This window comes from Chrysochloris asiatica, unplaced genomic scaffold (assembly GCF_000296735.1).
Source record: "Chrysochloris asiatica unplaced genomic scaffold, ChrAsi1.0 scaffold00017, whole genome shotgun sequence".
NCBI lineage: Eukaryota > Metazoa > Chordata > Mammalia > Afrosoricida > Chrysochloridae > Chrysochloris > Chrysochloris asiatica.
Genome location: NW_006408535.1, coordinates 6,658,638 through 6,683,383, shown reverse-complemented (window position 1 = coordinate 6,683,383; position 24,746 = coordinate 6,658,638). Strand labels below are relative to the sequence as shown.

At 36.2% G+C, this 24,746-nt stretch overlaps 1 protein-coding gene across 2 annotated transcripts in view; it reads right to left on the bottom strand.

Moving 5' to 3' along the window:
* The window catches only part of SEC23A (Sec23 homolog A (S. cerevisiae)), a 69,618-nt gene that overhangs the window by 19,685 nt on the left and 25,187 nt on the right, over positions 1-24,746 (bottom strand). For both annotated transcript variants that reach the window (XM_006835327.1, XM_006835328.1), the window contains exons 9-16: positions 23,346-23,469; positions 20,632-20,712; positions 19,544-19,633; positions 16,150-16,256; positions 11,171-11,324; positions 6,131-6,208; positions 3,340-3,501; positions 702-788 (exon numbers count right to left, since the gene is read on the bottom strand). In XM_006835327.1, the coding sequence (XP_006835390.1) occupies positions 702-788; positions 3,340-3,501; positions 6,131-6,208; positions 11,171-11,324; positions 16,150-16,256; positions 19,544-19,633; positions 20,632-20,712; positions 23,346-23,469 (883 nt within the window). The remainder of the gene's footprint in view (positions 1-701; positions 789-3,339; positions 3,502-6,130; positions 6,209-11,170; positions 11,325-16,149; positions 16,257-19,543; positions 19,634-20,631; positions 20,713-23,345; positions 23,470-24,746) is intronic.

Sequence of the window (24,746 nt, the reverse complement as noted above, 5' to 3'; positions counted from 1 at the left end):
AAAAAAATAGTTTTGTTCCATCCTCATCTTAAAGTTCAACTCTACTTTGAGGAGGCAGCTCTTCCCCAGTCTTATTTTGAGTGCCTTCCAACCAGAGGAGTTCATCTTCTCCCACTCACGATATTAGACATGTCCTGCTGCTACTCATAAGATTTTCAGTAGCTAAGCATTCAAAAGTGGTCTATCTCTCCTTCTTCCTAGTCTTTCTTAGTCTGAAAGCTCTGCTGAAATCTGTCCATCATGGGTGACCCTGTTGATATTTAAAATATTGACGGCATAGCTTTTAGCGTCACAGCAACAGAGAAACTGCCAAAGTACACCAAACTGACATACAAGTGGCAAGTAATTAATGCACATGTATACTTCAATGCTCTAAATTTCACAACACTATGCTTTGTGAGAAATCAATTTGTCCAACTGTATGTAGACAAATGGGCAAACTAGCCACAGCTGACAAATGAAGCCTAAAAAATGTTAGCAGGAAGAACCATATTATACAAGGGGGCAAAGTTTGTGGGAAAAGTCCACTATCTTTTCATTTTTCCACAAAGTTTTTGAAACTCCCTTGCAACTCATATCTTGTATAAAAAGCAGTAATCAAATCTTATCACAAAAAAATACTAACCAAATGGTAGAAGGAAAAAAGACTTCCTTTAAAAACAAACAACAAAACTTCAGTATTAAATGCTGTGGAATCTTACCTCACCATGATAAATCAAAATCTGGAAGAAGGTATCCATGAGAAGAATACGATCTGCAAGAATGCTGCTGCTATCAAGAAGAACAGGCTAAATGAAGAAAACAATGAAAGAAAAAAATATTAGCTAAAGATATTTAACAGATCTCTCCAAGATATTGTTTTCCACATTTTAAATTTATAATTTACTACATAAAGTTCTTTGCTATTATTAAATCTCATAGTACATTTTAACTTAATTTTAAGAAATATGTGTACTGAGGTAACAAACAACTGAAAAAATAAAGAGCAGAACCAAGAAGAGGTCAAAGATGAATCCTAAGACTGATTGATGGTGGCACCACTGACTGGGAAAGGAAAAGTTTGGGATACAGCAAACTAAGGAGCTACCTGAGAGAAAAATAAGTCGTTCTGAATATAACAGTTAAAGGAATGGCCAGGACTAAAGATACAAATTTTGGAATTACATGCATAAAGATGGCATTTTAAGCTATGGCATCATTTACAAAGAAAAACAGGCCAGAAGATTGAAGTGAACCCCAAGTAAGTTCAGAAGGGGGAGTTCAGAACGGGAGAAGCTACAAAGAGAGACTGAAAAAGAGCAGTCAGTGAGAAGGAGGAAAACCAGTTAAGTCGTTTTCCAAGCAAGAGTCAGCACTGGGTAAATGCTGTTGAGAGTTCTGTCATGATACAGGATCTCTGTGGCCTTGATTAGAGGTATTTCATATAATGAGAGGCGCAAAAGTCTGGCTGATGTAGGCTGAAAACTCCGTGAGTTTAGCTGTAACGGAAATGGGTTAGCAATTAAAGGAAATGTGAGGTCAAGGTTTTGTTGTCAGCTTTTGTTTTTAATGAGACCTGTTACGGACTGTCAGTATGGGATAAAGTGATGATGCAGGACAGAAAGTGGATAACTCTCAGTGCAAAACCTTAAGACTATCATGTTAACAGGATTCAGAGGTGAAATGGAAAGGCTGGAGTTTGACAATCATAGGCACTATAAATTTGGGATTCCAATTTTTTCCCAAACACTGTATTTTCCAGATGTCTACAATTTGTTACTTTGAAATGAGATACTTCTAAAACTTCCTTTTTTAATTCAAAGAAGTATAAGACTAAAATATATAGCTAGATCTAAATTTGTCTTCAAATATTAGTTCCCACTCATAGCGACCCTATATATGGCATCTGAGTACTTTTTCCAAAACTGTAAAAACGACTCACAGAAAAATCACTTTAAAAAGCACAGTAACAATATAACATATAACCTACTCTTTTACAAACCAACAAACAAAGAGATTATGATACTTTGTTGTTGTTGATGTTAAGTATCAAATTTGTTGTTGTTGATGTTAAGTATCATAACAAATTTGTTGTTGTTGATGTTAAGTATCATAGAGTCAGTCCCGACTCATGGCGACCCTGTATAATGTTTCAGAGAAGCAGATGGTGGGTTTGAACCATCAACCTTATGGTTAGAAGTCCAGTGCTTATCCTACAGCATCATACCAGTACTCCACAGCACTACACTAGGACTCCATAACCAACTGTAAGATAGTCTCTTTACCTTCGTGTTGCAATTAGTTAAATATTGGAATGCTAACTGCAAGGTTGGTGTTTCAAACTCAGCAGCCATTCTACAGAAGAAAAGATGAAGCAGTCTGCTCTGTAAAGAGTTACGGTCTTAGAAACAGTAAAGAACAGTTTTACTGTGTCCTACAGGGTCATTAAAAGTCTTTATTAGTGCTCATTGGCAGTAGGTTTTAATGGACTGACCTTTAAAAGTACTATTTTCAAACATGCTGTTGTTAGGTGCCATTGAATCGGTTGTGATTCACATGACCCCATATACAATAGAATGAAACACAGTCATTATCTTAACTTCTAAAAGCCAACAACTTTAACTTCAGAAATCAAAAAGAGAAAAACGGTTTGAAAACAGCTGAAAGTAAGTTCTACAGTTTGTTAAGTGGATGAGTTTTTCACTCTTCTAAGTATACAGAGGGGGCTTAAAAAAGTTTATGAAAAACTGAAATTAAAAGGTCACGAAATTTTTCCATGAACTTTTTGAAGCCCCTTTGTATGTCTTCATAACTGACTTTAATGTTTTCCAAAGACCAGAGAAAATTAAGATTATGTTAAAGCAAGAGATTTTGTTTAGATAGAATGGCCTAATTGCCAGAGTCCTGGTAAGGTACCACAAGGTAAGAACTGGACCGCTAAATGCAAGGTTGGCAGTTCACTATGGCAGAATCAATTCCATGGCACTTAACAACAAACTCTGGAATACGGTACAGGTTATAAAATCATCATCAATCTGGGCACTGTTAAAAGATGTTAAAAGATCATCAAAAGCCCTAGAGGATTTTGATCAACCACCTACATGAAAGAAAGTGACTAGATGAAATTATCTAAGTCCTTTCTATCTCACTGTTTCTTCTTTTTTTAATGATTTCTAAAATATGTCCTACCTTGGCTTGTGGTATATAGTAAGTACTCATAAGTATTTTTGAATAAATAAATGAGTGTCTAGGGATAACCATGATTTTAAAGTATTTTATATTTAATAACTATATCTCAAAAACATTTAGTTGGTTTCATTTATTTAACTATAAAAATGTTTGGTTTTGTTTCCCTCTTACCTCTGGTGGGCCACTAAAAGAATATGCATAGAGAATAGGTTGAATCATGATTAGAGACTGGGTCAGATCTTGACGCATAAAATGGTGACGGTAATAAGAACTCTCATCTGGACTATTATTAAAAACTTGCAAGAAAGGTGATCTTCTTAAATGAAACATAAACTGTAAGATAAAACATGAGAGATACATGTTACTGAGTTTAACATTGCAATAAGAATTTACTATTAAAAAAAGCATTTGATTACAACCATTAATAAAATAAAATGGCAAATTATAATAATGGCATTCTAAATTACAATTCTCAGGAAAAACTTTATTCATATTTATCTGTTACTTTAAAACATAAGTACAATTCAATATTTTTTTTTAATTGAAAAAGGCAGAGTGATGCAAAAGGAAAACCAGAATCAGGACAGAAGTATCTGGGCTTTAACACAAAATTGCCAAAATCCCTTTTTTCAAATGTAATTTTTCAGAGGCTAGTTGTTGTGTTGTTAAGTGCCATCAAGTCAGTACTGACTCATAGTGACCTTATGCACATCAGAACGAAACACTGCCTGATCCTGAGCCAACCTCACTACTGTTTCCATGCTTGAGCCCTTTGATACTGCCACTTGGCCAATCCATCTCTCTGGGGGTCTTCCTCTTTTTCTCTGACCCTCCACCTTACCAAATTTGATATCCTTCTCCAGCGACTAGTCCCTCCTGACAATATGTCCGAAGTATGAGACACAAAGTTTGGCCATCTTGGCCTCCAAGGAGAACTCTGACTGCAATTCTTCCAACACAGATCTGTTGGGTTTTTTGGCAGCCCATGGCACTTTCAATATTCTCCTCCAACACTATAACTCAAAAGCATAAATTCTTCTACGGTCTTCCTTATTCAGTGTCCAGCTTTCGCACGCATATGAGGTTACTGAAAATACCAAGGCTTGGGTCAGGTGCACCTTAGTCTTCAAGCTGACATCTTTGTCTTCAACACTTTAAAATGGTCTTGTGTAGCAGATATGCCCAATGCAAAACATTTTCTGGACTTTATTCTTCACTGTTTTCTCCTTTCACTTTCTTCTCCTCCACTTACTCTTCATATAAAAGATCAAAAAGTCAGACCTGATTAAAGAATAGCTGTGGCACTGTAGGATAAGCATTGGCTCATACTGTGGGTTTGAACCGCAAAGTCAGTAGTTCAAAACTCACCAGCCGCTCCTTTGAAACCCATACAGGGTCACTGTGAGTTGGAATGGACTCTATGGCACTTAACAACAACAAAACTCTTGGGCTTAGACAGTATAACAATAGGGTCAGTCCCCAAAAGGTACTCCGACCAGTCTTTCAGTTTGCATCTGTCAATTTCCCCCAGCCCTTTGGATCCAGCCCCTACATGTTTCCCAACTGTAACTCATTCAGCTGCTCTCTGAAATTCTCATTCACTGAAATTCTCATCTTTTTTCCTTTGGTGATCGATTAACTCACTGAGAGTTTCTCTCATCCCTTACCACTTCAGCCATTCCTTACCATTTCCGCCCTCACAGAAAATCTAAAAGGTAAATTTTTGGTAAACATTTTAGGGTGAAGATTCCCCTTATATTTAGTCTGTGCCACCTTTTAGAAGTTCTTCAGTCCCTACTTCCAGTAAAGAGGAAAAAGTTGGATGAATATCTAAGAACCTAAAGACAAAGCCTAGAGCAGGCCTAGAAAAGAAGGAAAGTGAGGATAATTCAGTCAAATACTTAGGCGGATGCTCTCGCTCCCTTTCCAAAAAGTTTCTTCTACAAAAATGAGGCCTGAAAATTCCCAAAACAGATAATGGGTTTTGCATGTCTTAAGATAAATGCATACCATAGTATTTTTGATCCCACCAGCAGTTTAGGGGACTCTCTTTCTATAAGCAGGTAGTTTCAAGGTTACTGATGAATAAGGAATCTTCATAGAGCAGCTTTGAAAAGAAGCTTGGAACTTTTAGACACACACTGTTTATGGGCAAAAATTTCCACATCTCAATTTTACTCATTCTTACAGGCTACACTAAAATGCACCCTTCTCTGCAAAGTATATCAAATCATGCATGTGGAAGGACTCTTAAGTTTTCTTGTAATTTTGTTTATCTGTCATAGAGAGATTTACAAAGTCTCTCTCATTATGTGCTTGATTGTTTCTATATGTATTTCTCACTTTCTATGATATTGTTTATTATCTATCTCCAAATTCGCCCTTCAGACTGAGAGCTCCTTGAAAGTGGAATACATGCCAGTCATCTTTGTTCTCCTAAAGGTCCTCACACATAGTACTCAGCTGAGTAGATGTTATCTGTTAACCTAGACTTTTAAAATAGCTATCAAATCAACAGACGTAAGGAAAAATACCACTGTTCCAAAAGAAAAAAAGGTTCTATAAGGAAATCAAATTAGCTTCTTTCCTACCTATCTGGTATGTCAACATAAAATGTTTCTCTGATGATAAGACCATGCTACTAGATTAGCAGAAAATAGGTAAAATTAGCTCAGATGAAGTTCATTTGGTATGATTGCAATCAGAGGGAAAGCCGATCTGCCTTACACCTAACTTGACTCCACAATAAAGTTCCAGTATAAAAGTATTCACCACAAACAATGACTATCTGCAAGGTTTATATAAAAATACTCTATACATTTCACTGACTACTCACAACACAGTATTAATTTATTAACTCTTGCAAATTTTACATAAGAAAAGAATAACCCAATATAACTTGTAAGTTATATTGCTACTGGCCACACCAAGAAAAGGACACGTGTTTTTTTAATCTACTCACCTGTGGATAAAGGGAGAATGTTTCAGAAAATCTGAAGGAACTCGGATCATCTTTGTGATACTCTCCAAACTTCTGGCACTAAATAAAATAATATGTTAGTAATGTATTTCTTGACATAAGAGCTAAAACTGTTACCTATATTTATACAAAATTATTACTCTTCAGGATGCAGACACTTGATAAAAATTGGGGTATTTCTTATAGACTTATCAGGAGACTGATTACAACCAAAGAAGTAAATTGGAATTCAGACGCAAACAACACTTTGCCCCAGTGTAGTAACAATTCACTTGAAAATGTTTAGATTGTTTTAACTATCTCTGATAAGATAATAAAGAGCTCTTGGGTAATAATCAAAAGAGCTCAACATATGCCACTTAAGAATCTATCTCAAACAGACAATAGCCAACTGACAGAAAGACACACTCACAGAAGACCACAATGACTACAAAATACACCATCAATACTAAAAAGAAAGTAAAGAGAAAAGCAAAGCATAAAGATAACCAAGCAGTATAAAGAAGAAAGGCAGAAATGAGAAGAAAATAAAGGAGACATACACTGGCAACAGACAACTTAAGGTCACTAAGACAACAAGACAGAAAGCATCTAGAAAATTAAGTGAGATAATCAGTGTGAGAATATGCCTACCACAAAGACAATGAGTACACACTCAATAAAATTAACATTCTTTCCATGTTGTGCAGCAGTCATTGTCCTGGGAAGTTTTTTAGTACTTATGCAACCAGTCTTACGAATAGCAGAACATGGCCTTAGTCTGTTGTGCATAAGGTTGCTATGAGTCAGAACGAACTCTACAGCACATAACAGCAATAACAACATGCAACTAGTCTATTTTCTGCTTACATTTATCACGGTAATTATATATGAATCAAGGAAAAATTATGTGAAAACATATGCAAAAATATAAGACTGACTGCCACAAGTGGGGCAGGTCTTCTGCTAACAATACACAAATGCATCATTTATGGATTTATCTGTGTCTTATGTTGTTGTTGTTGTTAGAGGCTGTTGAATCAGTTCTGACTCATAACAATCCTCTGCACAACAGAACAAAACACTGCCAGGTCCTGCGTCATACTCAAAATTGTTGTTACATTAGAGCCCATTGTTGCTGCCACTGTACCAATCTCCTTGGGGGTCTTCTTCTTTTACGCTAATCCTCCACTTTACCTAGAATGACATCCTTCTCCAGGACTGGTCCCTCCTGAAAACATGTCCAAATGATGAGAGATGAAGTCTCACCATGTTCGCTTCTAAGGAGCACCCTGGCTGTACTTCTTCTAACACAAATGTGTTTGTTCTTCTGGAAGTTCATGGTATTTTCCATATTCTTCTCCAAAACCATAATACAAATGTATCTATTTTTCAAAGGTTCTCCTTATTCATTTTCCAACTTTTACATGCATATGAGCCAGTTGAAAATATCATGGCTTGGTCATCTTAGTCCTCAAACTGATGTCTTGCTCTTTAACACTTTAAAGAGGTCTTGTGCAGAAGATCTGCCTAATGTGATACATCATTTGATTTCTTGACTGCTGTTTCCATAGTGGTTATAGTGGATCCAAGTAATGTGATGTCTTTGTCAACTTTAATCTCTTCTCCATTTATCATGATGTTACTTGTTACTCCACTTGTGAGGGGTTTTGTTTTCTTATCATTGAGGTGTAATCCATACTGAAAGCTACAGTCTTTGATCTTCATCAGTAAGTAATTTAAGTCCTCTTCACTTCAAGCAAGCAAAATTGTATTATCAACATTAACATAGGTTGTTAATGAGTCTTCCTCCAATTCTGATGGAATGTTCTTCTATATATAATCCATCTTGGATTATTTGTTTAGCAAACAGATTAAATAAATGTGCTAAAGGATACAACCCTGCACATACCTTTTCTGATTTTAAACTATTCAGTATCCCCTTGTCCTGTCCTAACGGCTGCCTCTTTGTCTATATACAGGTTCTTCATGAGCACAATTAAGTGTTCTGGAATGTAAACATTCTTTGCAATGTTATCCATAGCTTGTCATGTACACATTTCAAAGCCTTTACATAATCAATAAAGCACAAGTAAACATCTTTCTGGTATTCTCTGCTTTTGCCCAAGATCCTTCTGATGTCTCATTCTATGTCCTCATCTGAATCCAGCTTGTACCCCTGGCAGTTGCCTGTCAATGTACTGTTGCAGCTGTTTTTTAATTATCTTGAGCAAAATTTTACGTGCGTGTGATATTAATAATATTGTCTGATGATTTCTGCATTCTGTTGGATCACCTCTCACTGGAAATGGCACAAATACGGATCTCTTCCAGTCAGATGATCTTTCAAATTTCTTGGCCTAGATGAGTGTGTGCCTCCAATTCTGCCAGGTTTACTGAAAGACTTCAATTTGTATTCCATCAAATCCTGGAGCGTTGTTCATTGCCAATGCTTTCGGTGTAAGTTTAACTTCTTTCTTCTGTATATGGTCTCTTGATCATGTGCTACCTCTTGAAATGATTGAACTTTTCTTCTTGGTACAGTAACTCTAAGTATTCCTTCCATCTTCTTTTGATGCTTTCTGCATCATTCAATACTTTGTCCTTGTTGTTAAGTGCCGTAGAGTCGACTCCAACTCATTGCACCCCTGCACAGGGTTTCTGAGGAGTAGCTGGTGTGTTTGAATTGCCAACCTTGCAGTTCACAGTTCCATGTTGACCCTATAGCACCACAATATTGCCAAGTTGAGGTTTGAATTTTTTTTCTTCAGTTCTTTCAGCTTGAGAAATGCTGAGTGTATTCTTCCCTTTTGGTTTTCTAACTCCAGGTCTTTGTACCTTTCATTATAATACTTGACTTTGTCTTCTCTAGCTGCCCTTTGAAATTTTTTGTTCAACTCTTTAGCATTTGCTTCAGAATTTCTATACTGGAGAGCAAGTTTCAGAGTCTCCTCTGACATACATTTTGGTCTTTTCCTTCTTTCTTGTCTTCAGACTCAAGAAGTTGGTGGAATTCTTCAATTTCATCATCAGTGGCTTCAGTGGTTGGCATAGCTTCCAGCATCACAGCAACATACAAGCCACCATAGTATGCCAAACTGATAGGAGAGTGCTTGGGAAAGCTAGTGTGTCAGACATGATTCCGAATTATCAATTATATTCTAATATTAAATATACACATGTAGAAGTGTGCCTAGAATTTTACCAAAAAAAAGCATGAAGCTCACCTGATACAACTATGATTAATGATGTTAACAAAAATCTTTTTAACTTGTTTTTTGGGGTATAAATAAACCAGAGATGTCTAAAAGGCTAATTAATATTTATATTCAATTTTTTCCTTCAAATGTAAATATTTTTTGTGTTATACATACTTTTTTTGACAACACTTTCACTTTTAATGACTCATTAGTACTCCTGGAGTCCTGGTGTGGTACTGTAGAATAAGCATTGGACTACAAGGTTAGTCTGAACCATAGCACCAGTGGTTCTAACTCACCAGTCTCTCCTCGGAAACCCCATACAATGTTGCTATGAGTCAGAATCGACTGGCTGGCACACAACAACAACAAAATGTCCTAGTATTGTTATAGCTGTTATTGTCTTTATGTTGGCCCCTGACTCATAGTGACCCCGACCCCATGCACAAAAAAGGAAATGTTGCTCAGTCCTGCACTATCCACAGAACACACTGCCAATCAGACTCTTCTCACCTCAGGGATTTCAATGAGTGATTTCCAAAAGTAAACTGCTGGCCCTTTCTCCCTAGTCTGTTTGACTCAGGAAGCTCTGCTGACACCTATCCAGCAACACAACAGAATGTGAGCCTCCACTGATAGAAGGCTGGTGGTGAGATGCTCACGTTCATAGATTTGAAAGCAATGAAGCCATTGTGATTGATAACAGAACAGAGCTTAATATTAAGCTTTCTAGGTCACAATGTGCTGTACTATAAAGCAATGAAGCCACTGTGATGAATAACAGAATTAAGCTTTCTAGGTCATAATGTATGTAATAGGTTTGTGAAATGTTAAAAAGGCAAGTAAATTGGATACTATCAGTAAGTTTACTAATTTGCAATCTACATCAAGGTTATTATAATACCCATTAAAATCATCAAATGCCATCACTCACAGTCACCCTGCACAATGTCCATGAGGTTTCGGAGGATGTTTTAAAAATCTTTAAGGAAGCAGACTGCCACATCTTTCTATGGAGCAGCTGGTGGGTTTGAATCACTGACATTTTGGTTAGTAGCTACATGCTTAACCACTGTGCCACCAGCATACCTTCAGATAATGTCTATAATTTATGTTTATGTGCATAGTTTTTATACCCCAACTACTTTCTTTTAAAAGGCGTATATTTAACAGAGCCATTAAAATGAAAATCCTAACATTGAAGAAGAAAATACGTACACACAAAAAAGCAGTAAAAACAGCTATGGTAATTTAGGGTTCAATTTGGGAATAATTGTTCAAACCAGCCAAAATAAAGGAAAGATATTGTTAAGTGCCATCAAGTAGGTTCCGACCTATAGCGACCCCGTATAGGGTTCCTGAGGAGTGGCTGGTGAGCTTGTACAGCTGACCCTGCAATTCACAACGGTTCTGCAGCGCAGCATATTAACCCACAGCACCACAAATTTGCCACTCTTGTGGTAAAACAAAAAAGAACATTCTATTTCATTAGAAGAGATAAGTGAATTCTACTATTACTATGTGTTTCTCAAAAAATGGAATAGAAGTGTCTATTAGGATTAGGAGTATGGAGTCGGTATGGGCTGTAGCTTAACGTGTGGGAGTACAAAGTTGGTTTGAACCACAAGGCTGGCAGTTCAAGCTCACCAGTCACTCCTCAGAAACCCTATGCAGGGTCGCTATGGGTCAGAACCGACTCGACAGTATTTAACAACAACAGCAATATGAGTACATGTCAGTTACACTGTTAAATATTTTGAAAATATTTTGAATGAGATTATCTGCATCAATCACTACAAATGAAAGCATAAATATTTAGAAAAGCACAATTTTTACTTCTTACCAGTCGAATAAGCTGTCTGTCTAACCATCTAAGGACATCTGGCCCTTCCTCTGTTTCTGCCCTATATATGGCCAGACGGGCCATAAGAATAGCAGCTGCCTCCTGGTCAAAAGAAGCAGCGATGTTTTGGATTTGAGTTTGAGCATCTGCCCAGCTAAAGACAAAGTAGAAAAAACAAAAACAGAAATGCTGCTGAATTACTGAATTCACAATATCATAGTTGATTATCACAAGTTTAAAATTAAAAGAAGGTATACAAAATTACTCAGTAATACTACCCACATTTCTAATTTCCTATATTAGCTAGAGTAATTATGTTTTTAAAATACCAGCAACAGCAGTTTCAGTGTAGCATTCACTGTTTTTTTTTAAAGTATATCTAAATATAATACCAGACCTCCAACCACATTCCTTTAAAACATTTGAGATTTTCACAAGTAAAAATAATGGCATGTACAAAGGAACTTCAATAAGTTCATGGAAAAATTCTGTTATCTTTTCATGCCATTTTCCATGAACTTTTTGAAGTCCTATTGTATGTGTGTGTGTGTATACCACAATTCTCTATATCAAACTTTAAAATATATGTCCTCAATTCTCTAAAAGCACAAATTGAGATATACAAAAGAAAGGGTTTTCTCTCAACCCAAGTTTTTATTTGTCAAATTAGAAAATGAGTAGCAGAATTCCTCCTCCCAACCCCAAATAAATTCTGAACTTATTAAAGCAAAAAAATGACATAAATTAAAATTATTTTCTATTGTTTTCTCTCCATATTATAACATGTTAGCTAAAACTATTCAAAAGTTAGTAAGTAAAGACTTTAGTCTAAAAGATTAATTTGATGTTGTTGTTGTTGTTAAATGCCGTCGAGTCAGTTCCGACCCATAGTGACCCTCTAGAAGAGGGTGAACTTGAACCACCAAGGAGCGACTGGTGAGCTTGAACCACCAACACCTTGCAGTTCAAACTGACTTTGCAGTCTAGCGCATTAACCCACAGTGCCACACCAGGACTCTAATTCATTAAAGATACATTTAAGAGACACAATCCTATAATGCTTCAACTGTTCCTAATTCTAAATTACTTCACTTGAAGCAAAATTGTAAATACTTATAGGTTTCCAAAAAATAAATGCTGGATGACTCTTACATGCAACATATAAGAATAAACAGATGTCACTGCATAAAGATGTAAAAGTGATTATAAGAAATTTGGGCAGTAATAGCTTTAAATTTTTTCTCCTTTCTTCCTCTATTTTAAAATTTCTTTCAATAGACAAATATCTTTAAAAATATTTTCCAGACGCCTGACACGTGTGAATTATCTCAGTCTAATGAAATGGGAAGAGGTGGAAAATAATGGGAATGGGTAAAAAAAAAATACTAGTAATTTTGGTGGGGGGGGTGGAACTGTTATAATGCAATTTAAAGGCTTAGGTTTTATAGCTTGATTTAATTATTAATTATCTAATTTTTACTTAATTAAAAAATGAAGGTCTACAAACAAAACTAATTCAGTAGTTTTTCAACTAAATTATTGTTAAATGCCATGAAGTCGGTTCTGACTCACAGCACCCATTTATAGTCTGGTGAGTTTGAACCATCAACCACGTGCTTTATCCCACAGTGCCACACCAGAACTCTGAATAAAACAATAAGTCTTGATTATTAGAAACAATCAGGATAAATTAATTTGGAAAGATGAGTGTTTCCATGAAGCAATGCTACAAATGACACAGTAACTCTGAATAAAACAATAAGTCTTGATTATTAGAAACAATCAGGATAAATTAATTTGGAAAGATGAGTGTTTCCATGAAGCAATGCTACAAATGACACAGTAACATATAAATATACCACTACAAACAGCCTCAGGAACTGTGGTAGCGTAGTGGTTACGAGTCAGGCTGCTAATCTCAGGGTCAGCAGTTTGAAACTACCAGTGGTCTGCAAGAGAAAGACCCCAGACTTTCTGCTTCCATAAAGATTTACAGCCTCAGAAACCCTATACAGGATCAGTATGAGTCAGAACTGACTCTCCAGCACATAACCACAACTACTACAAATAGTCTTAAAAATTCTGCATCTACAAATTGAAAATGTACAAGCCCATGACATTTCTCACAAAAAAAGTTTGTGTAGGCTGTAGTCGATCTTTATCAGTAAGTATTTTAAGTCCTCTTCACTTTCAGCAAGCAAGGTTGTTTATCTACATATCACAGGTTGCTAATGAGTCTTCTTTCAACCCTGATGCCACATTCTTCTTCATATGATCCAGCTTCTCGGATTATTTTCTCAGCATACAGACTGAGTAAGTATGGTGAAAGACTACAACCCAAGTTCATATCTTTCCTAAACCATTCAATGGCCCCTTGCTCTGACCAAAGGGCAGCCTGGTCATTCCTAAGAGCACAATCAGGTGTTCTAAAATACCCACTCTTCCCATATAGAGCTTAAAGAGCATAATGCTCTAGGCAGACATTCCTTACTAGTTAAGCTAAACTACTATTTTGCTGTAAAAAGATTTCAAGGAAAATTTTGACTTAAGGTTTAGAGATTATCTCAGGGCAATAGCTTCATGTGCTCAGTTAGCCTTCTTGACTCCCATGCATTCCATAAGGATTTAAATTCTGGCCTATATTTTCACCTTTTTTATCAGAATTCTTAAAGAATCTTTGATCATAATGTTCAGTAATGGTATCCAGGCCACCTAGTTCTTCTAGTCCCATGGCAAAGGAGCCAATTAGTCACACATTCTATATATCCTCCTAGCCCTGACTCTATTTCTCCAGGTGAATAGAGACCAACTGTTACACTTGAGATTATAAGTTTTCAGAAGCCCTAGCACCACATCCAACTAGGAGGTAGAACAAAAATAGTAAGCTTTTTAAGCCAATTAATTGGGATATCCAATAAAATAATACCCATAAATCTCAAAACCAAAAAGCCAAATCTCTTGAGTATTTTGGTCAGACATATGCAGTCTTAGCAGTTTTTCTGATTTTTATTTTTTGTATAAATATATATATATCACACAACTTGTGCTGATTCAACATTTTAAAGGCTTTCAAAGAAATAATTTACTTTTACTTAAAATGGTGGTGGTGGTGTGCCATCGAGTTGGTTCCAATACACAGTGACCCTGTATGGTGTTTCTGAGGCAGTAAATCTTTATGGGAGCAAAAAGCTTCATCTTTCTCCCAAAGAACAGATGATAGATTCAGCAACCATTGGGTACCCACGGCGCTACCAGGACTCCTTTTTAATTAAAATAGTGGTACTCAATCCAACTTCTCCTCTTCTCAGATGTTGTGCAAAAAACACATGACCAATATAATACTTACTTGGAGAATCTATCTTATAGATATGAATAAGAAAAGGCATCTGTTCTACTATCTTTTGGAAACTATATTAAGAAATCTAGAACAAAATCACATTTCACAAAACATTACCCTATAACTTTACCTTTTATGGTCTCAACTGATGTTAATCAAAATGCAGAATGTGATCTAAGTCAATTTATCCAGAAAAATAGAAACTGAGAATAAACAATTAGAAATTTTTTGAACAATATGACAAAAGTAATTTATGTCTGAAACTCTAATAAAGAAAAACCAGGGACTTGCATTTTGTATGGCTTTTTAAATTTTTATTTACCTAGAATTTATTTTATTGTATTTAAAAAAAAGTATTATATATGATTGTATAGTGCCTGGGGTTTTAAAAGCTTGTAATACGAGGCCATTCAAGCAACAATTCGTCTCTATTCACCTGGAGCAATAGAGGACAAAGGACAGTCAAGGAAAAAACGAAAAAATGCATGTGCAGCCTATTGCATCTATAAACAACTGCATCCTCTGCCATAAAACCAGAACTGGAAGGTGCCCAGATACCCTTACTGAACATGCTGATCAAACATTCTATAAGAATTCTTACTAAAGGGAGGAAATATGCAGGGTAGCCTTTCAGATTCTCATGAAATTCACATTCTGAGGCACCAAGGAGGTTAACCCTTGAAACGATTGCCCTGAGATATTCTTTAAACCTTAAACCAAAAATGTCCCCTGAACTCTTCTTACAACAAAACAGTAGTTTTGCTTTACTAGTAAACCAGACATCAGAAGAGACTCTGAAACTTGCTCTTGTGTGTAGGGAAGCTAAAGCAACTGGAAGAAATGAGGAAGTAAAAGAAACAAAATTTCAAAAGACAGCTCAAGAAGTCAAAGTAAAGTATTATGCTGAAATCTGCAAAGATCTGCAGTTAGATAACCAAAAGGGAAGAAAACACTCTGCATTTCCCAAACTGAAAGAACTGAAAGAAAAAATTTCAAGCTTTAGCTTTGTAATGTTGAAGGATTCTATTGGCAAAATACTGAATGATGCAAGAATCATCTAAAGAAGATGGAAGGAATATACAGTGTCACTGTACAAAAAGAACTGGTTGATATTCATCCATTTCAAGAAGCAGCATATGATCAAGAAGATATGCAAGCTACACTGAAGGCATTGGTGAAAACAAGGCTCCAGGAATTGACAGAATACAAATTGAAATGTGTCCACAACTGATGCAATGCTAGTTTTTGCCATGAAATTTGGAAGACAGGTCGGTAGTTCAAGCTCACCAGTTGCTCCTCAGAAACCCTATACAGGATCACTATGAGTCAGAACTGACTCGACGGCACTTAACAACAATTGTTTATAAGGATAATATGTTTTTTGAGTTTTCTCCTCTCTTGGAAATGGGGTAAATAAGAGAATATTTTGAAGAAAGTATCACAAGAAAAAATGTACTTTTTAAAAATTGCTCTCACAGTTCAAAGTTCTTTATAAACACATAGGTTAAGAAAAAAAAAAATGCTATTAATCAGAAATGTTTACTCTCTAGTCATACATGTCATGCAAAATAAAAACCCAGTTTGGAAGCACTACCAAGAACAGTTTTAATTCATAAGCAAATCTCTAACGAATACAACTTACTTTCTAGCGATAGTGGTCACTCGGATGCGTCTCTGTCCACTTGAATGCTGATACTGAGTCACAAACTGGACCGCACCACGCCCTCCTTGAGGAATTGGAGCATTATGCTGTGTAAAAAAAATTTAAATTTTACTCATTATGCTGAGTAAAATCTAAGCAAAATCTATCATACTGTTGTCATATTATCCTAGCACTAATAAAATGCACCCTGAATTGACTTAGTTCCAGTGCAGACATAACAATTATGATTTGCGACATATAAGTGGAAAAGCGGATATGGAAGAAAAGAAATATGATGAAGAATGACAGAAGTGATTCAGCTAGGAAACAAATTTCAAGTTATATAGAATTCAAATACAGAAGCATGAAAGAACAATGTGACAGGAGAAATTTAAAGTATAGAAAAATTATCAGACAAAGAAAAGTGAGTCAAATTAGGCCTAGCAGTAACTGGATAAAGAGAGACTGAACTACTGATCAGCTATTACAAGAACAAGCAAGTTGTTCACCAGGGAGTCATCAAGGTAAGCAATCAAAACCCTTCAGGGCAAGCCCCACTCCAAGACTGAAACTCAAAGGGAATACATGAGCAGGCATGTAAGCTTGCTGGCAACCACACTGGTCTACTGGTGAGTGGAGGAGGGGAAAAGGCAGCAATGAAGATATGGGCCGAGTTCAACCATGTTCCATAGACTCCTGGAGATGAGAGAGAGAAGAGAAAGGACTGTTGGCCTGAAGTGTGGGGAAACCTCGGGACTCCGGAGCCCATAAACAAGGACATAGTCATGGAGGGCTAGAGCTGAAAGTGAAGTGTCCAGCTGATACGAAGTGAAGGGAGATGCACAAGAACGCCCAAACTTGCAGACAGTACCTATCTGACCTCAATGTTTTGATGCTCATAACTGGACTACAGGAAGATTTAAAAAAAAAATTTTTTTTTTGATAAAGGAAACAAGTGTGAATTGCTACAAGTTGAAGACACTGACCTACACTTATAGATGTAGTAGCTCAAAATACCAACTGAGAGGGAAGGAGTCTTCACATCAAGTAATCAATCCTATCCCCTCTATACACAGGGTAGATAGGGACGGGCAACTTAGACACTGGCAACCTAAAATGAGGGGCAATAAAGGAATGACGTGAGTGGCTTACAAGTTTTCAAGAGGGAGTTTAGTTTAAGAATGTGCAGTGGAAAGGTAGAGTCCTCACTGAGTAGTTTTCATCTTGTCTAGATAGGTCTGGTGAAAAAAGATGGAGATAAGATTCTTATGATTCAATAGTAAGTAACTGTTATCATGACTAATTGTGACTGTCACAACTATAAAGGCAGAAATTTTTGCAGCAAAAATAGGAGAGTAGTTAATTATTACATTCCAGGAGCAAAGGACCCTAGGACCATCAAGGGAGAAGTGCACAAGAGGAATGTTGGACCCTATCCAGAGAAGCAGCAACACCAGAGATGGAGGCAGAGATGAGGACATGCAGAGACAGAGCAGCTGAAGACTCTACCCTCATGGAAAGAGAAAGACTGAGTGCTGGCAGCTAGGAGGCAGGCTTACAGAATGTGCCCTTTGGTTGTTTAAATTATTATATATTCCAGAGTGTTTTTGTGTACATCACCCTTTCCCCTCAAAAAAAACTGAGGGAATGGAAGCAAATACTGTTGGAATGATGAGGCACAGAGGAGATTATAATTATTGCAAAGAAATGATGAGTGGTTAAAAAAAAACGATGTGTCCCATGTAAATGATAACTCAATTCACAATAAAACTTTAAAAAAAAAGAGACTGAACTAACTCCTCCTTCACTAGATATAAAAAAAATGAAAGCAGAACGTTCTGGAAAATAATCACATGACGAACAGAAGACCAATTAACAGAAAGAGATTAATAGTCATTTACTGTTCTCAGAACAAAACAGCAAGTAGTCAATAGGAAAACTGTCCTCATGCAATTTGACCACTGACATTCTAAATTTCTTCTTTGTCAGTAAGAGCCACTCTACTCTCAAACTTCAATTAAAAAAAAAAAAAAAATCCTGCATCTGTCTTAGAAAGGATACTAACATTTTGCGATTCATTTCATGCCTAAAAACTATTGGATATATTTTATAAATTATATCATTCTTTAATGGGACAATCTCCTTCCATAGCAGGAAAAAAACCTTTCTAAATATGATGATCTTCTAATCTTTTATACTGTTGTTGTCAAGTGCCATCAAGTCAATTTCAACCTATAGCGACCCTGTATCGGGTTTCCAAGGAGCAGCTGGTGAGCTTGAACCACCAATTTTGTAGTTCAAACAACTTTGCAGTCTGACGCATTAGTCCACAGCACCACACCAGTACTCCATAGATTCTGATCAATTAGACTTTCTTGTAGGAGGGCTCATATATTATTGTATACCTTGTGACATACCAAAGGAACTAGGTAACTAGTTTTAAAAAGGTAATTTTATTTACGTTTCCATTTTATTAAACAAAAAGAAACACTAAGGCTAAACACTGAGTAGTCCAGTTTGTGGTACTGTGGCAGCTTGCATGTTGCTTTGATTCTAGAAGTTATGCCACTGATATTTTAAATTACCAGCAGGGTCACTCATGGTGGACAGGGTTCAGATGAGCTTCCAGGGTAGGACAGATTAGGGAGAAGGAAAGACAGACTACTTCCGAATATTTAGTCACTGAATGTACCCAAGTCACAGTATTTTCAATAGCCTCCTAATGCATGTAAAAGTTGGACAATGAATAAGGAAGACCGTAGAAGAATTGATGCATTTGAGTTAGGGTTTTGGAGGAGAATATTAATGTACCAAGGACTGCCAAAAGAATAAATAAATCTGTGTTAGAAGAAGTACAGCCAGAATGCTCCTTGGAAACCAGGATGGCCAGACTTTATCTGTCATACTTCAGACATATTATCAGGAGAAGTACGTCATGTTTGGTAAAGTGGAGGGTCAGCGAAAAAGAGGAAGACCCCCAATGAGATGGGACTGACATAGAGTCAACAGAATTGGGCTCAAGTATAGCAACCTTTGTGAAGCTAGTGCAGGGCAGTGTTTCGTTCTGTTGTGAGTCAGTACTTACTTAATGGCACCTAACATAAACAATTTATGTTTCCATTTCATTAAGCAAAAAGAAAAAAAGCTAAGGCTAAACATTGGGTGGCCCAACATTGCACATTTGCAGATTCCAATGACATCTCTTTCTACTATAATATGTCCTTTTCACTACAGAATTTACCTTAAAAAAAAGGAAAATGACAAGATCTTCAAAATAGAATGATAAACTTTGGATCATATTTACCAACAAAAAATAAACATGAAATTTTCATTACCTTAATTAGCTACTTGATCAAAAACACTTTTCAATATTAAGATATAGAAAAAGACCTACCTGATTGACAACCTCAAAATATACAGCTAATGTTGTAGTGGGACTGAGGCCACATATCTTCCATTGACAAGTACCGCCTGTTCCAATCTCCTGTAAGAATTAAATATAGTACATTTCAAAGACACATAGTGGAATTTATTACTATAATACATGTAAGGCTGGAAAAAATGAAAACAAAACAAAAAACAGCTCCACTAAATAAAACAAAATCTTTCAGGTTTCTAGCTAAGTCAACATCTGTTAAAAGCTTGAAAGATTTTAAGATCATATCATAAATGTATCATGAAATAAAATTAAACAAATTTCATGCAGCATTACAAAATAATTCAAACTCTTACTAAGTAAATTACAAAATTATTGATACAATTCTTCATACTGTAGTCTTTAAAAGCATACACCATTTAATGAAGTAATTACAACAAACATTACCCTTCTATCCAATTATTTGATCTGTGTAAAAAAAAAAAAAAAGGTATCGATTTAACACGTAATACATGCACATATGAATGAAGGATCAGAACTGTAAAATTTAAGCAGTCTGATTCCCAAGGAAACTTCTTAGATATAGATCTTTACCACGGAAACTTATGAATTAACTTTTGAACTTTGTCATTCCTAAACCTGATTACACACTTTGTGTATTTGTCCCACTATCCTTACAGCTACATGATTCTACAATCTTAATGTGTACTGTACCTCCAATAGATGGGATAAATAAAAAGAAAGGAACTGAAACTAAAATCTGGCTGCTTTGACTATTCTGTTGGAAATTCTGGTACCAAATTTGGAATGAATTCTGACTTTTACATCTGCAAATTTCTACCTCATTTTTTAGGCACATTAGGCATAAAAAGTAGAAGACAGGTAGCAGCACAAGTTTTCATTTAGGAGTGGAAGGAAAAGAGACAACAAGAGAAGAAAGAGCAACTATAAATAGAGGTATACCACTAGAAAATAAACCACAGTCTCCTGAAAACCTTAGCCTATATCCTAATTTAGAAAGGAATGCTATAGGTTGCCAACCCAGGTCTCTCTTGATCTTGCCCTGAAATTTTACTGTGTTTTACAGCTGGAAAAAGGTAACTTACATTTTCAGACACACAGGGTCCTTTAGAATTGAGAGATACACAAGGTCCAATTGCTCCTGAAATCTTTATTTCCCTTGAAGTCTATAAAATAAGAAAATAGCACACTTTGGTTTGCTCAAAGATAAGTTTAGAGACATGGGGAGGTGACATATGAGAACTCTCTATACTTTCTGCATAGTTACCTTCTATCTTAAAAATTAAAGCCAGCCAGTTTTCTTACTCAGAACCTATTCCCTCTATCCTGGTTATTACTGTCAGACTAACACAATCCAAAACAGTGGTTTCTTATGACTGCACAAGCAGCTCTAAACTACACACAACCCTGATAAATCTATTTCCCTTATATGCTAGTAGAAACCAACCACTCTCATGGGGCAACTTTCCCAATGATACTATGCTGACCCTCACCTCTGTGTCTCTGCTCATGCTGGTTCCTGAATGAAATGCCTTCTCCTCAACCGACTTAAACTCTGCCTTATTGTTAAAGCCCATGGTAAGTCAAACTTCTTCTAGGATAAACTGTGCTTCTCCTGCCTACATTCATCTTTCTTCTAACCTACACAGTACTTTTACAGTCTGTTGCTGTCTCATTCTGTGGCATGCGTCGATTTTGTCTTTCTACAAAAACTAAGTTTCTCTTGAATAAGACCTTTGCTTTAATGTCCCTTAGAATCTACATAATCTCGTAATACAGTGCTGGACATATATATATAGCAAGCATTCAATAAAATGAACAAGGCTGATAATATTTATACATAATGAAAATTCAAAGCCAACGTACAGTTGTTACTTGCTATTGAGCTGATTCTGACTCAAAGGGAACCCTTGTTACTGTAATACAGTTGTAATTAGCTCTAAATCTTTGGGTTTTTTAAATCTAAATTTGAAATAAATAAAACAGTCACACAGTGTCAACAATTGGCCAACCATAAACAATTATCTATCATCCAAATAGGCTGAGTCAGTTATCAGCTCTTGCTATTAAAAATAAAAATACAATCAACATAAAGTTAGTATTGAAGACAAAACACACTTAAAAATTATAACACTTCATATGGAAAAACAGAGTTCAAGAAATTTTTACTGATATGTCTTTTAACAATTTTTTTAAATACTCAAGTATAAAGTTTAACTGTTTCTTAATGATAACACTTTGCTGTTGTTAGGTGCCACTGGTCGGTATGGACTCACAGCGACCCTATGCACAACAGAACAAAACACTGCCTGGTCCTGAACCAACCTCACAATTGTTGCTACGCTTGAGCCCACTGATGCTGCCATTTTGTCAATCCATCTCACTGGGGGTCTTCCTCTTTTTCTCTGACCCTCCACCTTACCAAACATGATAACCTTCTCCAACAACTGGTCCCTCCTAACAATATGTCTGAAGTATGAGGGACAAAGTTAGTCCATCCTGGCCTCCAAGGAGCACTCTGGCTGCACTTCTTCCAACACAGATCTGTTTGTTCTTTAGACAGCCCATGGCACTTTCAATATTCTCCTCCAATACAATAACTCAAAAGCATCAATTCTATGGTCTTCCTTATTCACTGTTTAGCTTTTGCAGGCATATGAGGTTATTGAAAATACCATGGCTTGGGTCAGGTGCACCTTAGTCTTCAAGCTGACATCTCTGCTCTTCAACACTTTAAAAAGGTCTCGTGCAGCAGATTTGCCCAATGTAATACGTCGTTTGATTTCTTGGCTGCTGCTTCCATGAGTGTTGATAGCTAATCCAAGAAGAATGAAGTCCTTGACAACTTCAATCTTTTCCCAGTTGATAAGAGTGTTGTTTATTGGTCCAGTGGTGTGGATTTTTGTTTTCTTTACACTGAAATGCAATTCATACCGAAGGCTGTGCTCTTTGATCTTCATCAGTAAATGTTTTAAGTCCTCTTCACTTTCAGCAAGCAAGGTTGTATCATCTGCATATGGCCGGTTGTTAACGAGTCTTTCTCCAATCCTGATGCCACGTTTTTCTTCATATAACCCAGCTTCTCGGATTATTTGCTCAGCATACGGTTGAATAAATATGGTGAAAGAATACAATTCAAGTGCACACCTTTCTTAATTTTAAACCATTCAGTGTTCCCATGTTCTGTTCAAACAACTGCCTCTAGTTCCCTGGACAGATTCCTCATGAGCACAATAAATGTTCCAGAATACTCGTACTATGCAATGTTGTCCATGGCTTGTTATGATCCACATACCTGAAAGCCTGTGCATAGTCAATAAAGCACAGGTAAACATCTTTCTGATATTCTCTGATTTCAGCCAAGATTTATCAGACATCAGATATCCATAGGACAGTGTTTTTCTGCTATTTATAAGATTTTCAATGACTAAATGTTTGGAAGTAGTTCGTCTGAAAGCTCCTTCTTCCTAGTTTGTCTTCGTCTGGAAGCTCATCTGAAACCTGTCCACCATGGGTGACCCTGCTGGCATTTAAAATATCCATGGCATAACTCCCAGAATCACAGAAACTCACAAGCCACCACAGTATGACAAACTGACAGACGAGTGGTGGATAATGACACTATATCTGGTTAAAAAAAATAAAATAAATAAAAAACTCTAATTTTGGGTTTCAAAATAAAATAACCACTATGTTTGAAGCATATATTAAACTTGACTAATACATTAAAATGATGGTCACCAGTGCTACAATTTTCTCTCTTGACTACATACCAAACATGTCAAGTTTTGATTCTTACCTTTATTTCTAATGTACCACCAAAGCCCATTTTAAACTGTCCATGCATATCTTTGGTAAAGACTCTTTGAAATGTTTGCTTGAATAAGGAAGTGTTGAAAGAATCACCCATTACCATGTACCCTCTACAAGGAAAGAACAAAAAACAATGGAAGTGAAACAGGTACACGAATTAAAACCAGAAAACTTAAAGTTACAAATTTTAAAGATGAGAAGACAAAACAAAAGTTGAATTGCTTACTATTCTGTTTTAATATACTTCCCTAAAAGTCAGGTTTCATTTTACCTACTTAACAAATAAGACTACAAAAATCACACAAAGAGCTACTTGAAATATGGTAAAAATCTTCAAATTATAAAAACTGAGTTAAAAGCATGTGATGGTTAATTTTATGTGTCAACATGACTAAACTATAGTACTCAATTGTTAAATCAAACACTAGTCTAGATGTTGCTGTGAAGGTATTTTGTAAATGTGATTAACATTTGCAATCAGTTAACTTTAAGTAGAATATATTCTTAATAAGATGAGTTGGCCTCATTTGAAGACCTTAAGAGCAAAAACTAAGGTTGCCCTCCTAGATCTATACTAAGAGAAACAAAAACTTGCACATGAATGTACAAAGAAGCATCATTCATCATTCATCAAACATTTATCATAAAAGTACAAATGTCCATAAAATAACAAAGGGATAAACAGAAAGTAGTGTTATTCATACAAAGCAATATTACTGATTGAAATAGTACCTTCTACTCATTTGTCATAAAGCAATAAAAAGAAATTAAATACTCATACATCCTACAATAATGAGCCTTGGAAACATTATGAGGAATGAAAGAAATCATGATTCCAGTTTTATGAAATGACTTCAATAAGTTTATCTAAACAGAAAGTAGAATAGTAAATGATTAGGGTTGGGATGCATCAAGGGGACCAAAAAGGAAGGAGAGAACAGTGATTAGTAAGTACAGAATCTCTTTCTGAGGTGTCACGGATTGAACTGTGTTCCTCCAAAACATGTATCAGCTTGGCCAAACCAAGATTCTCAGTGGTTTGGCAATTATGTGATGATCCCCATAATGTGATCTGATGTGATAAACCAGTAAGATTAAGGGTCAGATTTGTTGTTCAATGCTGTCAAGTCAGTTTTGACTCATATCAACCCTATATATAGTTTCTACAGGGCAGCTGGTAGCAAATCGGGCTGCTAACCTCAAGGTTAGCAGTTCGAAACCACCAGCCGTTCTGCGAGAGAAAGATGAGGCTTTCTGCTCCTGTAAAGATTTACAGCCTTGGAAACCCTGTGGAGGGTCAATATGAGTCAAAACCGACTCCACGGTACTTAACAACAACAACAACAAGAGCAGCTAGTGGGTTTGAGCCACCAATCATGTGGTCAGC